Genomic DNA, 17,467 nt, shown 5'->3' with positions numbered 1-17,467 from the left:
GCCAGAAAATAGCGTGGGTTCCGGAGAATCGCCATTTTGGGTGCCTCGGGCGATTCTCCGGGTTTTGCCACGCGGAACACGACGGAACAGATTTGCCCGTTTGGGAGAATCGTGGGAGCGCGTCGGACCGGCGTCGCATGAAAAACTGGCGCGGCCCACTATTCTCCCAACCAGCGTGACATCGGAGAATGTCCCCAATGGCGCGATTCAGCAGAATTTAAACTAAGTGTGCTGTTGGGCATGTTTGGTGGGATGATTCTCAGCAGCTGCAGTATGGAGTATCACCCCACTATTCAATGGCATTTGCCATTCCTTTTGTCCTTGGGGATATCTCCGTGCTGAGGCCACACTTGGGGAGATTTCTGGCTGGTGAGCTGATCTTGGCAGCCGGAATTGCTGTTCACAGATTGGGGCACCATTGGATCGGCAGCCCTGATCTTTCCCTGCCCCCTTCAACGCCCCCCTCCCCCACTTTGCAGACCACCCCCTCACCCCCACCTTCCTGAGGGCCTTGGGATCCCCCCAACCCCCCTGCCATGGGCAAGGCCTCCCCGTCCTGACCCCTAGCAGTGCCAACCTGGCATCATGCACCTTGGCAGTGCCACCCGGACCAACTGACCCGCGATCGTCCGGCATGGAGTCAAATATGGGGTCTTGTGTGATTCACCCATTGCACCCTGCTGAATTGCATCCAATAAATTAATTCAAAAGGAAATTGAATGGACTCTTGAAGGAAATAAACTTGCAGGGCCAGTGTAAAGGCCCTTCCTGTTGATTCCCTTATTTCACCTTTCTTAATTTTTGCTGTTATCATTTTGATCCACTGATGTTTAACGGACATATATCTCTAAGTTGCGCATGGGAAATGAGAAACACAAAGTTTTCTCACGTTCAGGCAGCAGAACTCAGACTTTGTGGCACCCAAAAGAGAGATCGGAAGGATTTGGTTCGATTGGTTGGCCGGTGGCCAATGTCTGGGCAAAGTGTCCAGTTTTACGATGAAAAAGTCAGTGGCACCCCACACCGATGCTCCGCCTGGTGTGTGTGTGGGGGGGGGGGCAAGCAGCTATGCCACGGAAAACTCCTGGCGTTCCCGACATAAATGGGCAGAGAATTTCTGGGTCTGTGGCTGCGCATGTGTACGGCGAAGACCTGCAGCGGTCACGCTGTACAACGTAGCGCCGGCTGCGTGCGGACCCAGCTTGCCATATAGTGCCCCCCCTGCATCTCCCCTTGCCACGCCCATCAGTCCCCCCAGCACCCGCCGAAGCCTCCCCTGGCCAGCGGAACACCCCACCCCGACTGTGACGATGATGGACACAGTCCGCAGCCGCCACGCGGGGTTGACAAAACCACAGAGCACACGTGTCCTGCGCCTCTTTGAAGTCGGCTCATCAGGGGCGGGGCATTGAGGGAGGGCCTCCAGGTGACGTCCTGAGGATGTCCCAGCGCCATGCGCCTTACTCCCCGATGATGCCTTTTTGGAGGGGGAAGAGCATCCAAAAATAGGCTCTGTTAGGGAGGTTAATACCAACAGGACGAGGTCTGTAAAGGGGCATTAATTGTAATTAATTGAGGGCCTCAAATTGTGGCAGGGTGGGAGACCATTCACAGTCCTCCTTGGGACAGACTTAATTGGGGTGGAGGCAGGGGGGTGGCAGTGTCCCCAGTCACCATCCTCCTGCCTGATTAAATGCCTGCACCAATAAACCCAATGGGGAGGGCATTTAATTCGACCCATAAAATGTAAAGTAGGGATAAATAGATCATTCTCATGTTGACAGGCTGTGACTGGTCAGGTGCTGCAAGGATCAGTGCTTGGGTCCCAGATATTCACAAGCATATCAATGATTTAGATGGGGTACCAAATGTATTGTTTCAAAATTTCTTGATGACACAAAACCTGGTGGGAATGGGTTGTGAGAAAGATGCAAAGAGTCTTCAAGAAGATTTGGACAAACTAAATGAGTCGGCAAGAACATGCCAGATGGAATATAATCTTGAAAAATGTGATGTTATCCATTTTGGTAGGAAAATCAGAAATATAGAATATTTCTTAAATGGGGAGTAATTGGGTAGTGTGCATTTCCAAAGGGACCTGGTATCTTTGTTCATAGATGATTGAAAATTAACATGCAAATGCAACAAGCAATCAGTAAGGCAAATGGTATGTTAGCCTTTATTGTAATGGGATTTGAGTACAGGAGTCTTGTTGCAGATGTATAGAGTTGTATGAGGGGTGATCTCACTGAAGTGTACAAAATTCTTCCAAGGTTCGACAGGGTTGATGCAGGAATGTTGTTTCTCTGGTTGGGGGGGGGGGGGGGGGTCTGGAACTAGGCGTCACAGTCTCAGAATAAGAGATAGGCCATTTAGGTCCAGGTGAGTAGGAGTTTCTTCAGTCAGATGGTAGTAAATCTTTGGGCTTCTCTTCGCCCAAGACCTTTGGAGGCTCTGTTATTTCAATATGTTCAATCCAGAAGTCGATAGATTTCTAGATACCAAGGAATATAGAGATAGCGTAAGAAGATGGCATTGATGTTGAAGATCAGCCATGATCTAGTTAAATAGTGGAGCAGGCTCAAGAGGCCGAATGTCATACTCCTGCTCCTATGTTCCTATGATTTTGTGTGATTAATGCAATTTCATCACTCCAGTACTTTTGATGGTGTACAATGAAATTTGATTAATCTCAATATGTTATGGGCTTATATTTGTGTCAATCCATATGCCAATAGTCAATCTCTTTCACTTTGAAATTACTGACGTTCATGGTGAGGTCCAAATGAATGTAACACAAGCACTATTTTAAGAAGAATTTTTGTTTTCTCTCAAGGGCTAGGTTTGCAATATATTATGTGAGCCTCAATAGAATGCATGAGGAGTGTGGATTCAGGCTGGTTAGAAGGTCTAGCTTGGTTTTCCAAACAGCAACCCAGCTTCCAACATTTGTTTAATGGCCTGAAAGCCTCAACTCTAACACCATCCCATCACCAACCCCCATGCCACCTCATTCTCTGATTATACCTCATGCCATCTCTATGCCACCCTGTATCCTCCATAGCCATTCATTTCCCAGACTTATTATTACAGCTGAGTCCATTATGAACACTTGGCTAAGCTAAACAACCACTTGAGGACTGTTTCCTCAATTTTTAGGCTGGTGGGCACATTGAAACGCCATGGGGAAACCTAAAAACATAGAACGTAAGATCTCGGGCAGGAATGTGGGGACAGGAGGGTGCCTTACATCAGAACCCCTCTCCTGACTGGTGAACCTGTCCTTAAGGACTGGTCACCTGGACCTCCCTCACCCCTGGCCTAGACCGCGCCCCCCCCCCCCACCCCCGGGAGCCTACCCTGATTTACCCCCTTGCGCCACCCCCCTCCCCACCCTCCCCCCAGGCTTTTCCTCCCCACCTTGCCCTGGGATATATTACACTTAACGGAGTTCCTGTTTCCGGGACTTAGTTTCAACTACAGGGACTGGAGAGCTGCTGGCCAATCATATTGGCCAACAGCTCTCCAAGGTGGGACTCACTCGGGAGGAAGTCCCACTTAACACCAATCAACTCGTAAATTTGTTGCAGGGAAGCTGTAATCAGCGGGGACATGTTCAGGGCCATCTGTTATTCAATTTTCAACTTAACACCATTGGTTTCAATGGACACTTGGTGCTAAATATTGTTTATGGATTTAAAATTGAAAAGTCCAATTTCAATAATGCAAAACCTGTTAATAGTTATGTGTATGTAGTGTGATTCTGTGCTCTTGTCTACATCTGCATCTAAAGCATCAGACCCAAGCGCATATAATAAAAATTGAGAGGTGTCTCCTCAATTTTCATAGAAGTGGAGGCTGTAATGATGACCCCACTTTTGTGCACTTGAGCAGTTTCAGATCAGGAAATAACAAATAGCATGCTACTGATCGCTTTCAGATGCTTATTTTTGCTCTGATTTTGTGCCCCCATTGTATCCTTATAATACTTGGTTTTATAAAAGAATAACAATTAACAGAAACACAATGGGAAGTATAGGACAAAAAGGTCAGAACTACAATGTTGCAACCCTATCTCTCACCAGTGTTCCCAGAAGCGCAGCTTTCCTGTTGGGAGCAGGAGTGCATATAATCAATTTAATATATTTTTTCACAGACTTATTGAAGAAGTCATATAAAAAGAAGAACAAACGACTTACACAAAATAAAATGACAGCTGACAAAACAGAGAATCTGGTGAGTCATAAAACTGGTTTTGTTCTAAAGCTACACAAATGCTGGGAGCTTTTTCCTGCTCAAACTACGAGTTCAACTGTCAGATGTTAATATTAAAGTATAACATGTACACAGATTGATATTTCTCTGCAAAATTAAATTAACTGAAATCCTTAACACTGAAGTCGAAATAATAAGGAATTTGCGAATAGTGACAATCGAATGCCGTTAGCTGTTTCTTATACTTACATTTGCCAACACATTTTTAATAGACTTTTCCACTGGATCATACTGTGGTTAGAAACCCATTGGCAAGATTACTGGGACCCCTGTGAGTAAGGAAAACAACTGTGTTTATCCTTAAACAAACAGATTGATGAATCTTTACGGAGGCAGAGGAATTTTCCCAACTTAGACCTTGGCTAAATGGAAGGACTATTTGCAGGGCAGATATCCAAATGGTTAAAGAGCAGATTCTGCCAGGGCTCTTAAACTGAGACACAGGATTAGCACCTGCCTCCAGATGCCCCAACCAATCAGTATGAGATTGGGGAAGTGAAGCGATGGAGGGACAACATGCTTGACCTATCAAAGGAGCAATTCCTAATTAAAGGGATCACAACAACACTTGCATAACCATATGAATGGACAGAAGAAGTGGAATGTTGCTCCTCCCGGGTTGTTCTGTCTTACCTGAAAGTCTTGCTGCAGGACCTGTATGACTTTAATGGGATCAGCTCTCCCAATGATGGGAGGAAAAAGCCAGCCAAGTAAGGATGGATGAAAATGGTCGAGTAGGTCAGCAGCAGAAGTGTTGTCCCCCAAACCTGGCGTGTAGCGAGGGTCCAGGACCATAAGGGATATGGTAGATGTGTGCATAACACAGCTGAAAAGCTGCCATCCCTACACTCTTGACTTTCCCAACATTCTCCTGCTCAACACGCTTCAGTTGCTGTGGTGATGTGCATCACTGTAAATACACAAGGGGTTAATGTAAATACATGTAGACTAGCTAGACACTAGAAGGAGCACCAGAGACATGACACACAGACACTCAACCAATAGAACAGTTAGATAGGACATGACCAATGGGCATTCACGATACACACAAAGGTGACACGACCACAGGAGGGCATCTCACCAACCCATATATAAAGGACATCGCACACATAATCTGTCTCTTTCCAGTAGAGACAGTCAGTGAATAGAGACACAGGGTTGATTCAGTATCACTCCCACCACATAGATTGTAGCAGACTGGTTAGTCAGTCTGAGTAGCTATAGAAGGATTAACAGTAGTGGCAAACCCAAGTATTAGAAGTGTAAATAGTTTAATAAACATGTTGAAGTTATCTCCACGTCTGAACCTTCCTTTGTCAAGTGCACCACAAGGAAGCCGCTTGTGCTACGCTTAGAGTATAACAAGACATGGTACTAGCAGTGAACTGTTTCAATCCATATTGCTAAAACTCAGCATACAGTGATAACCAGCAACAATACCCAGGCGAGATGTTTGAGATCCCGGTTCCACAGCGGCTCCAGTGTCACGGCGATCTCCGCAAAAACTGGCGGGCATTCCGGCAAAAGTTTGAAATCTTCCTGGCAGCAGCCGACCTACAAGACGTGGCCGATGCTGAAAAGACAGAGCTTCTGCTCACCATCGCCGGTTCCAGAGCAGATGAAATCTTAAAAAAATTCAAGTTCCCCAAAAGGCAAAACAGAAGCAACTTCCAGGCAGTCCTGGACAAATTCAGTAAATACTGTGAGGAAAACACACTCCAACCAGCAAGAAAAGGCAAGAGAAGCGCCAGTACTCACCATGAGGCCGAGATCCCAGAGCAGAGAACAATTTTGATCGGCGGCCATCTTTGTAACGGTAGCACATGCGCAGTTGCGCGAGAAGTGCACAGACCGGGAAGGTCCGTTTGCGCATGCGCGAGAAGACACCCATGCGCAATTGCGAAAACGGCCCCCAGCACCGGAACAGCGATATGCACATGCGCCTGACGTCACATGCGTCATGACGCCAGAGGCCCCGGACCACGCCCACTTAAGGGGGAAACATCCTAAATAACGAAAAAAATCTCTTTAAGCCTTAAAACAACCTTCTTTCACCTGGAATGACAGCACAATGCCTTAAATTCAACCAGGAACTGAAAGAAACCTCCACAGAACCCTGCAACAAGCAGCTAGCTACGCCCAAACCGATGATTCAGACCTTGAATACTTCGACACTGACCTTTATTTTTCCTCTGGACATCGTGAGCCCAATGCCAGCTCCGACGCAAACAGTGCTGCTATGGTCCGAGAAGACTATGACTCGGACATAGATTTTTTCATTAGAAATGGCGACCCCCGTACTGAATCCGATGCAGACGCGGATTCATTCTTCGGATTTGAGGATCTTCAGCCCAGCACATACGACATCCCAACTCGTGAGTGCAGGATTATGCTGCGGCCTTACGCCAAGAGACAGAGAGCGGTTCAAGCCCGCAGAGAGCGGCCTGCTGCCACACAGAGAGTGGTCTACACACTGCTAAGGGTTCCCGACTCCACACCGTCCACGCACCCCAAATGGTCCCAGCCTCCACACAAGAAGTGACTCCAGTGTCACAAGCCTCCGAAGCGAGCTCGTGGACAGACTCCACGATAGAAGAAACGCAAGACTCCAGAGCGCAGTCCTTGCACGAACAAGAAGTGACTCCAGTGACACAAGCCTCCACAGCGAGCTCGTGGACAGCCTCCATGATAGAAGCAATGCAAGACTCCAAAGCGCAGTCCTTGCAGGAACAAGACCATGAGGGTCTAGCAACCTCCTCTGACCAACTAGCAGCAGATGATGCAAGTCTGCCATGCTCAAGTAAACAGCAAGAAGACTATGACAGTCTACCATGCTCCACTGCACAGCAGGACGACCATGATGGTCTATCATGCTCCAGTGAAGAACAAAGCGACTATGACAGTCCAAGCCCAAATGAACAACAAAGCGACTATGACGGTCCACCCACATTGTCTGAGCCACACGGAGAAGACTCTGACGGTATACCCAGCCCAAGTGAACAACAGGAAGCTACTGAGGCTCTATCCACTGTATGTGAGACAAGTGACGACAGCATCCCACTTCCCATGCAAGATGTGCAAAGTGACAGACCTCAGCTAGTGTACAGAGGCACTCGACGATCACTGTGAGACCACTGGTGACTCCGGTGACACCACGTTACTTCCAACCTCATTCGCTCGAGCCTCTCCACAAGTAAATGCATTCCTGCATGTTGTGACTCCAGACGTGGAGCTGCAAGAAATCTCAGCTGACTCCAGTGAACCTGCTAAGACTCCGGATGGGGAGCATCGACAAACCACAGCTGACTCAGGTGAAACAGACCAGACTCCAGATGGGGAGCAACCAAATGCCAACTCTGATTCACGTAAGCTGGACTTTACTCCAGACAGGGAGTGCCGCGAACTCAGTGACGGCACGCTCAGGGTGACAGCAGATGACACAACGACAGGAGATGGATCACTTGACAATTACACTGGGTCAGTAATAACAAGTAGTGGCTACAGCCCAAGAGCAATACACCAATATTCACCACAGCTATATCCTTCCAAGCCATGTCCACACATTGTTTCCACACCAGCAGTGCAGTCAATGACAGCTTATGCTGGTCAAACCCAGTATTCAGGAATGCAGCAGCCAGCAGTCGATGCAACATATTCTCAAACAGGACAACACTATGGATTGCCCACTTATGGAATCAAGACCAAAGGAGGACTACCGCAAGCACAATCCGCACTGCAGACTGGATGCCTTAGCTACTGCCCAGGATTTGCTGCAACCCAGCCTGGCCAGACGGCATATTCCTATCAGATGCAAGGTTCTAGTTTCACACCATCACCCGGTATTTATGCGAGCAGAAATTCTGTTTCCAATTCGATAAGGCTTCAACAGTTCTCATCAGGATTACACTTCCTACACAGCATTTGGCCAAAACCAGTATGCACAGTATTATCCAACTTCAACATATGGCACATACATGACCTCGAATGATACTGTTGATACTCTTCAACGTCAACAACTCATCAGCTACAAGATGCCATCCATGACTCCAAATCAAACAACGAAGTGATTTGACCACTTCTTGGTTCCTGATGCACAGGGACACCGATGGCATTCACAAGGACATGCCACCATCAAATTCACCAACCCACTAAGAGAGACATTTGACCATGATGATTGATGGGTTTTGGACTCACACATATGATTTGGACTTATTGTTTAATCACTGTTCTCATGACTTGTACATACCATAACTTATCTGCCTGTTTTTTATTCGATTTTCTTTAAGTGTACAGAAATATAACATGTAAAAAAAGGGGGGATGTGGTGATGTGCATCACTGAAATACACAAGGGGTTAATGTAAATACATGTAGACTAGCTAGACACTAGAAGGAGCACCAGAGACATGACACACAGACACTCAACCAATAGAACAGTTAGATAGGACACGACCAATGGGCATTCACGATACACACAAAGGTGACACGACCACAGGAGGGCATCTCACCAACCCATATATAAAGGACACCCCACATATGATCTGCCTCTTTCCAGTGGAGACAGTCAGTGAGTAGAGACACAGGGTTGATTCAATATCACACCCACCATGTGGATTGTAGCAGATTGGTTAGTCAGTCTGAGTAGCTCTGGAAAGATTAACAGTAGTGGCAAACCCGAGTAATAGAACTGTAAATAGTTTAATAAACATGTTGAAGTTATCTCCACATCTGAACCTTCCTTTGTCAAGTGCATCACAAGGAAGCCGCTTATGCTACGCTTAGAGCATAACAAAACAGTTGCAGCTGCATTCAATCCTCTCATTCCAAGAATCTCACACTCAGCCTACTTCCCTCTCATACTCAAGCCTCACAGTCACTCTCCATAAATTATGTCCTCCCCTTTCCATATAAGCCATAATGAATACTCACATCTCTCTGCATTCTCTTCTTGCAAAAGAAGAGAGGAAGAGAGCACACAACTTGGTAATAGGCACAGACCTGGGGAAGACTGGCAGCCGTCCAGTGACAAGCACCTTATCTGCTTGTGCTCAGATATATTCAGGAAGCTGATCCTTTGCCTGCAGGTCTTGCGTTGTCACCATAAAGCTGGTATTTACCCTCACATTCTCTGCCCTGTGGAGGGAATGCGGCCGAGAAGAAGATAACTGATGTTGCTGCTGCTAGTGCTGTTGGTGATGGTGTTTTTTTCCCTTCTTGTTCCGCGTCAGAGCTGCAAGTCTTAGCTCCCATGCTGTGATAAAAAGCTGACAGCAGAGAAGTGTGGCTGCAGATTAGTGAAGTGCAAAGTCAGGTGAAGTGCCTTTGAAGAAATTACAATCACCTGTCAAGCAGTGATAATACACTCTCAGAAAAGAAGTACACAATCTGTCCATGGCTGTAGCTCTTAGTTTCACTGATGAAAGCCTTCCCAGCATGTTAATTTCACTGAAGATGCTCTCTCTTCTCACCTCTCTGTCCCAGCGAGCTCCTGATGGATTGGAAAACAAGCGATATCCAGATTTGAGAGTGAAAGATGTACATAATGAATATTTGATTGAGGCATAAAGCAGTTCCCTGTTCATCTTTAATGCCACCCCAGTAAAACCTGGAAGAAGGTGGGATGTTGGCCTGACTTACTAGCAGCAGCAACAGCAGTGGTAGATCACTGTTGAGACTGACAGCAGTGAATGATGAGTTCAATCAGGGGAGCGAGTTGTAGTATAACATTCTGGCACATAAAGGGTTAATGTGGGACTGAGTACAGTACCACTGACACAGTGATGTAAGAGGACACATGACCCGCACCTAGGGGTCAGTGTAGTGTTGGACAGAGCCATGTGTAGAAGCAAGCAAGGGGACAGCTCCTAGCTTGGATCTTTACTGTATCTACTGTATATAGTTTTGAATAGTGAATAAGTACTTACTGCCGAAGACTACAAATACCTTAATGAGACCACCAAACTATCCCCAAATAGCTCACAACAAGGGCCTCCCTTCAATCACCAACAACAGGATCAATGGGCGGGATTTAGCGGCTACATTAGCTGAGTGTCCAAATGCCGTAATGGCCACTAAGTCTCACGAGAGACCAAAATCGAGATTTGCACCGGCGAGATTTCTGATTGCCATCGTCCCAGGACTTCCCCGATGACATGATCTGGTTCACATCGGGCGTGAACCTGATTTGCATGAATTTAAAACCATTATAATATACTTAGCATCGTTAATGTCACATCTTTAGCCCTAATTTTCCCACCCACCAGGCATGGTGTCACGCTGGGGCAAATTACTGCTGCTTTTTAAAAAGGGAAACCAGGTGCTATAACCTCCAAGAGGGAGGAAAGATGTGAGCATCACTGTCTACACTGAGCACCAAGGAGCCCAAGGGGACAAAGTCCACTGGAGAGGGGTGCGGGGGTGGAACTTGGGGTGTGCTGCGGGGGAGGGTTGTAGTTGGGGGTTTCCGGGGTGAGAGGAATGGATGGTCCTGAAGTCTGCTGTCTATTGTTTAAAGTGTTTTTAGGGCTGTGTTAGTCTGCTGTCTGTGGTTTGGGGGTATAGAGCACTGTGGCCCACATAGGGTGGGGGGTAGAGTGTGATGAGAGTAAAAAGGCAGGGCCTAATGGGCTAGGTTGGGGTTGGGTGGCATTGATGCAACCTGATAAAGAAGGGTGCTGATTAACTTTGCTTATCCCTGAAGCATAAAGCAATTGAGCCCTACAACATTCCTGAGACTCATGCTTGTCAAACTAATTGGGTATCAAGAGTTTACCCTTGCCATCAGCTGCCCACAGTCTCAAAGTCTAGAAATGGGTTGAGTACTCAAGTTTCAAGGCTGAATGCTTGGTTGCAGGGGATCAAGAGGCATTGGACTTGATTCTGTGCCGGACCGCAACATCTGCCAGTTATGATCCATTAGCCCCGAAGGAGGACATCAAAGTCCAATTCAACCCTGTCCATTAGGGATGTGTTATCATATCACTCCGCAGTTAGAACACACAGTGTTATAGAGAAAAGGAAGGGGAGAACCAGACAGGAGTCCAAAGGTGACTTTGATTGAATGAGGGCGTAAGCCAGGACCAATAGGAAACCGATCTTTATCAATATGGAACCAATATGAAGCTGGCCATTCTACTCATTACAGCACCTGAGGAGAATGGACTCCAACAACAATGTGCAGCGGCACCGAGGGAAGACTCTGCAGAAAGAGACCGGGGGCCACAGGACAGGCTAAGGGACAGGCTAAGGAAGCTGCACCAACCTTAGGGGTCATGTCGACACATGCCGAGGCAAAGAAATGGCTAATATTGTGCCATGAGATATGATGGTAAAAGAGGCTAACAGACTTGTTTGTGAAAAGCTGCAGCTGAGCAAAATGAGTTTTACGGGAAAAGGAGGAACAACTTGTACATCTGGATTCTTCACTGGTAACACTTGAAACAGCGAAAGCAAGACTCTCCACGAGCAACTGATGCCGATGTGCTAAAGGATTGTTAAAGAACTGAAAATTGCAGTCTGGCTCGTGCCGCCGGGACTGGTGGGAATTGCACCAATTTGTGCACTGAAATGACATTTTGTTAGCTGCTACAATTCCAATTGGTGTAATAACTGGACATGGAGATCCCAGAATGGAACCTTGGCTCAATAGACCACCGAGTCACAGGAGCACTAATTCACTTTAAAAATAAGAAAAAATTCATTTATTAAACATGATAAGTTGGATGATAAAGTTGAAGACTGGGGCGGAGAATTCCGCCCCTGGTCTTCAAACTGAGCACAAGCTGTGTGGGAAATGGTAGAATCAGCATCTTCCCTGCCAAAGATGCAGGCCTTGTAAATTCCATCCTTTTCTTGCTCTCTATTCCTCAGTTGGCTGCAGACCACATTAGACCACACAAGACACCCTGCCCTGCCTGTCTGTGCTATGCCTGGGTTTATTAGGAAGTCTGTATACTGACCTCAAAACAGCTTTCTCAGCTTCTTCCCTATAGCAATGAACTTTGTATCCAAATGGAAATGTTGATTTGTTATCTTTGGTTGCAGCTGCCTTTCACCTTAGAAGTAAAAGCACAACTATTTACAACTTAATATTGATACCACCTTTCGGGTGGTCCAGCCATTGTAAATTTAGTACAGCTGTTATTGTCCTCAAGTGTAAATACCTTGTACCTCCCTCTCGATAAAACAACCTGTGTCTTCTTCTCATCTCTAACAATTAATTTTCTTTTAAAAATAAATTTAGCGTACCCAATTCATCTTTTCCAATTAAGGGGCAAATTAGTGTCGCCAATCCATCTACCCTGCACACCTTTGGGTTGTGAGGGCGAAACCCACGCAAACACGGGGAGAATGTGAAAACTCCACACGCACAGTGACCCAGAGCCAGGATCGAACCTGGGACCTCGGCACCGTGAGCCAGCAGTGCTAACCACTGCGCCACCGTGCTGCACTTCATGTCTAACAATTAAACCACCCAGGCTAATTGTCAGGCAGACCCCAGCACATGTCACATGATATTTTTACTTTACCCTAACTTTGAAGGTACAGTTCCAAACTTCCACACTTTTACGAACAAAAGACATTGGGCAGGATTTTCTGGCCCTTCCCGCTGGCGGCATCTATCGGTACCGCTGAAGGTGAGATACTGGCTGTGGCTGGAGTCAGGGAACACCAGAAAGGCCCACCCCATCACCAGCAGGTCCTGGAAGACACAAGACAAGATGCATGATTAAGTCGCAAGCCAAGTGGGAGTGGGGTTGGTGGGGGTGTATGGAGTATGGGTGAGGGTGTAGTGTAGGCGTGGGGATGGTATGGGGTTGAGGGTGGTGTGGAGGTGAGGGTGGTGTTGGGGGTTGTTGGCACACGTGTCACAGGGAACCGCAACTCAGTGTGATCTCACTTCCTTGTCCAATGCCGATCTCCACCCCGGTGACTGCCCTTTCCTCGGGCCTGCCGAGCACATCCAGTGCCCTCTTCTCCACAGCTGTGAGGGGTCGCAGGTCCGGCAGTTCCCCTCCAGTGTTCTCCCGCTCCCGGCGGTTAGGGGCGGCCTTTTCCTGGGGGGTCGGGGGGGGGGGGGAAATGCACAATGTTCGACAGTCTGATGCATGCAGCCCAAGGGGTGTGTAATGGTGGCTTCAGTGGCCAGGGCACCCGGTCATGGCAGCTGGTATGGGTGCCAGCATGTGGTGCAGTGTGAGGGTGCAACTGGTGCAGGGTGAAGGTGATAGGGTTATGGGTGTGTGCCCCAGGGGTTGGTGCCAGGGGCACAGTGCAGCCTACTCACTCTGAGGAGGTTGTGCAGTTTCCTATGGTACTGCTGGCCGGTCTGGTCAGTGTTGCTCGCGGCATTCACTGCCTCTGCCACCTGCACCTAGGCACGACGAGTGGCATCAGCTGGCAGCCTCCTTCCCAGGACGGGGTACAGGGTATCCCGCCTCTCCTCCATGGCATCTAGCAGGGTCTGAAGCTTGGCGTTCGTGAAACGGGGTGCTACTCTTCGCGCTGGCACCTTGTTGGCTGGGATGGTGTTTGTGGGGAGTGCAGTGTGTATATGCAGCTGCAAATTGCCAGCCTCCTGAGTATCAATAGCGAACCCGGTCAATCCTGGAGACTTGACAGCCTTTAGTACCATTACTGTTTCTGGGACCTTTTTTCAAGTGATCGTGATTGTTTTAAGTTCCTCCCTTTTGCTCCTTGCTTTTCTACTACTATTTTTGGATGTATTTAGTATTTTACACCATGGAGTCAGATGCAAAATACTTGTTCAAAGTCCCTGCCAGTTCCTTGTTTTCCATTATTAATTCCCCAGTCTGATCCTCAAAGGGACCAACGTTTTGTACTGGATGTCTCAAAAGTGCTTTAAAGCCAGTTAAGTATTTTTAAAGTGTAGTCACTGTTGTAATGTGGGAAATGTTTTGTGCCCACCAAACTTCCAAAAACAACAAATTTATAATGGCCAGTGAATATGTTGTTTGTAATGTTGATTGATGGTGGAATATTGGGCAGGACACCACGATTCTTCTTCAGGGTTGTCAAATGGGATCTGCACATCCACCTGAGCAAGCAAATGGATAATTTGATAGTGTGGCTGTAGTTATTAGCCAATTCACATTTTGTTACTTGCATTAAGGGCAGAATGTTTCTTTTACCTAACAGTTATATAAAGTCTTGCAGTTTTGAGGTTATGCCCATGTGCAAGTTAATTAATTAATTCCTGTCCTTTTAAAAACCTTTTGAAAGAACACTTCCACCTGCCTATCCTTGTCAAACGTGTTATGGTGTGCGCAATGTAATATTGGAGTCAATTGGCTTTTAAACAAACCCACCCAAGCCTCAATATTATGGGGGCACTGCTCAGGGGTGGATGAGCCTCTCCTTATATTTTACATCCCCCCCACCAAAAACACGCCTGGTGTGAGGCTGTCAAATCCAGCTCAAAGACGGGGGACTCTGCCCAAAGCACTTCCAACCCTCATCCCTTGCCCCCACCCTGTCAGACCCCTGAATACTGAATCCTGTCCCAATTGCCAAATCTGCCCCTGTGTTGGTGCAGGTAGGGTAGTCTTTGGCAGGGCCCTCAATGGGCTCCAAGATCAGAAGATGTTGACCAAGAGCACCTGAGCAGTTAGAGCAGAGATATGAACAGCCACCTCAAGGAGACTAGAAAAGGGAAGAATAAGGATTTGTCATGCACTGGGGTATTCATTTTGGTTTTTAACCTTGTGTAAAAATGCCACATTCTGCTTTAATATTTTATAGTTACAAACATTGTTTCAACATTCCAGTGTGCTTTGTTCCCCTGTTGCCTACAAGTGAACTTATGCTTTGTGAAGAATAGTATTATGAATTAAAGAAATTCAATGAGTATCTTTGAGAGGGATGACAGTGAGTTCAGAATTGATGTGCTTCACTGAAGCAAACCTGAATTTACCCATCTTGGGCATCCCTGGCAGCAAATTGTGAGACTGCAGGCTAGTCCTTCTCCTCCTGCTGTTCTGGTCACCTTTCTCCTCCTGAAACTCCAGTCCTCACTGCTACACAATGCTGTACAAGCCACAGCAGGCCACTATCATTTGGTAAACCTTGTTATTGCTTACTGAACAGCGCTCCCAGCATCTGAATAGTATCTTCACCATTCTAGTTTCTTTTATTCTGACAAGTCTTGTGCTCTGTTGCCTTTGGCTGTACATTCCCTAAGCATCAGTGGTAGGGCTCATCAGCGATGTCATCAACCATACCCTGAAGCCATCTGCTGGCCTTACTTGGAGGAGCAAAAATCTATGGGAGACTTGACTGCTGCAGAATGAAGGCATTGTGGCAGTCGCCTGGAACTCTTACAGAGACATGTATGCTGTTGTTTTGGTAGTTGCAGGCCAGTGGAACAATGATGGAGTGGATTAAAAAAAATAAATACTTTTAGAGTACCCAATTCATTTTTTCCAATTAAGGGGCAATTTAGCGTGGCCAATCCACCTAACCTGCACATCTTTGGGTTGTGTGGGCGAAACCCACCCAAAGATGGGGAGAATGTGCAAACTCCATACGGACAGTGACCCAGAGCCGGGATCAAACCTGGGACCTCGATGCCGTGAGACAGCAGTGCTAACCACTGTGCTACGTATTGCCCGATGGAGTGTATTTAAGTCTTTGAGAGAGATCTGTGAATCATGGTTGACATAGGTCTGACATTTATGGCTTCCTGGACTTGTAGAAATCCACCTAAAGCAGCAAGCCTGATTGTGACTGGCCTCATAAATTGCAAAGTCCATGTAAGTGCTTTCCCTGGCAAACATGCTATCCATCACCTGGGAGGCGCAGGTTAAGAGATTCAGCAGGTGTCAACCCTAAGTCCCTGGAAAAAAACCAGATGATTACATTATTATGTGCTGAGCTTGACTCCCATAGGCAATTAATACCATTTGGCAGGAGGTTTTCTTCAGGAGACTCCAAATGTCAGCAACAGGACAGGAGCATCTGAGGCTGCTAAGATACGGGTGCTCAATTGCATCCATAAACCTAATCCTTTGTTTCTTTACTCTGTTTTGGGGTCATCATCTCCTCTGAGTTGGTGCTCATCTCCTCCTGTAAATTTGCAGGTAGTTGAGGAGAAGGCTGTTGCTACTGACATTTGCTGCTGCTCCTCTTGTTCCTCATTTGAAGTCCAAGATAGAGTTACATGAACATGCTTTCCAGAGAAGGCTAAGAACCAAAAGTGTAGATCAGAGGTAAAAAAATACAAGATAGCAAAACATGACCCTTCAAGTAATGGAAGTCATCTCCAAACCAGCGAAGGCATTTTCAAACAAGCCCTGTGAGAAAAAACTAACTTTGGCAAGGAAGCAGCTGTCATATTTCAGTATTTAAAACATGAGGTGAGATCTTCCAGCTGTTCAGACTGGTGGGATCTTCCGGTCCTGCCAGTGACACACCTCCGACACTTGTTTCCCGTTGACGTGTGAAGGGGAGGGTTCAGCGATAACACCTCTTAAAACTGAATAGTTAGCATGCCACTAGAGTAGTTTTACTTAAGTTACTTTATTAAGGATTGAGATGAATTATTGGACTGAGTAATCATTATTAACCATTAAACATGTGTTTTTAGGACATAGCAGTAATAATTAATCAAATGGGATTTAAGATAGCTAACTTGTCTGGAAGGACATCACTTCTGATATCTTGTCTTTGTGAAACAATGCAGGAAGCTGGTTATTTTGTCCTGCTTTTCACAGACAATGAATGCACAACAAATTACTAGTAAGCATAGCTGTCAGGATGCGGATCAATCATGCGCTGCTTGCAATTCTATTGGGTGAAGTTTAAACATTGCTTGCAATTCTATTGGATAAGTTTAAATGTAGCAGCTTCAGGGATTGGATCGTGTCCAACTGGGGTGGGCTGTTGATTTTTGAACGTTGTATAAGTACTGTGTTCGGGTCTTTGTTTGGCAGAACAGTCTTGGCAGCTATCCAGGTCTGTTCTCCCTGTACACGTAATGAGCTTGATTAAATAGCCATCTTGTCCAGGTTGTCGATGTGATTTTTTTTCCTCTCTGTACGGAGTTGAGCCACAGGGAATAACCCCACATGGAAGCTGATTCAATACACAGGTCTTGAAACCGCTCCTACAACGTGGCGTGGATTCAATGGGAAATACCACTGACAGCGGAGGAACTGGAAGATCCCTTTGCAGGC

The 17,467-nt window shown here is 46.7% G+C and overlaps 1 protein-coding gene across 2 annotated transcripts in view; it reads left to right on the top strand.

Moving 5' to 3' along the window:
* Nucleotides 1-17,467, top strand: part of LOC119965619 (zinc finger CW-type PWWP domain protein 2-like) — a 205,696-nt gene that overhangs the window by 99,939 nt on the left and 88,290 nt on the right. For both annotated transcript variants that reach the window (XM_038796405.1, XM_038796404.1), the window contains exon 5: nt 4,157-4,236. In XM_038796405.1, coding sequence (XP_038652333.1) covers nt 4,157-4,236 — 80 coding nt within the window. The remainder of the gene's footprint in view (nt 1-4,156; nt 4,237-17,467) is intronic.

The sequence above is a fragment of the Scyliorhinus canicula genome, chromosome 5 (assembly GCF_902713615.1).
Source record: "Scyliorhinus canicula chromosome 5, sScyCan1.1, whole genome shotgun sequence".
NCBI lineage: Eukaryota > Metazoa > Chordata > Chondrichthyes > Carcharhiniformes > Scyliorhinidae > Scyliorhinus > Scyliorhinus canicula.
The sequence above is the reverse complement of the archived record's forward strand: the minus strand, read 5'-3'. Positions and strand labels throughout refer to the sequence as shown.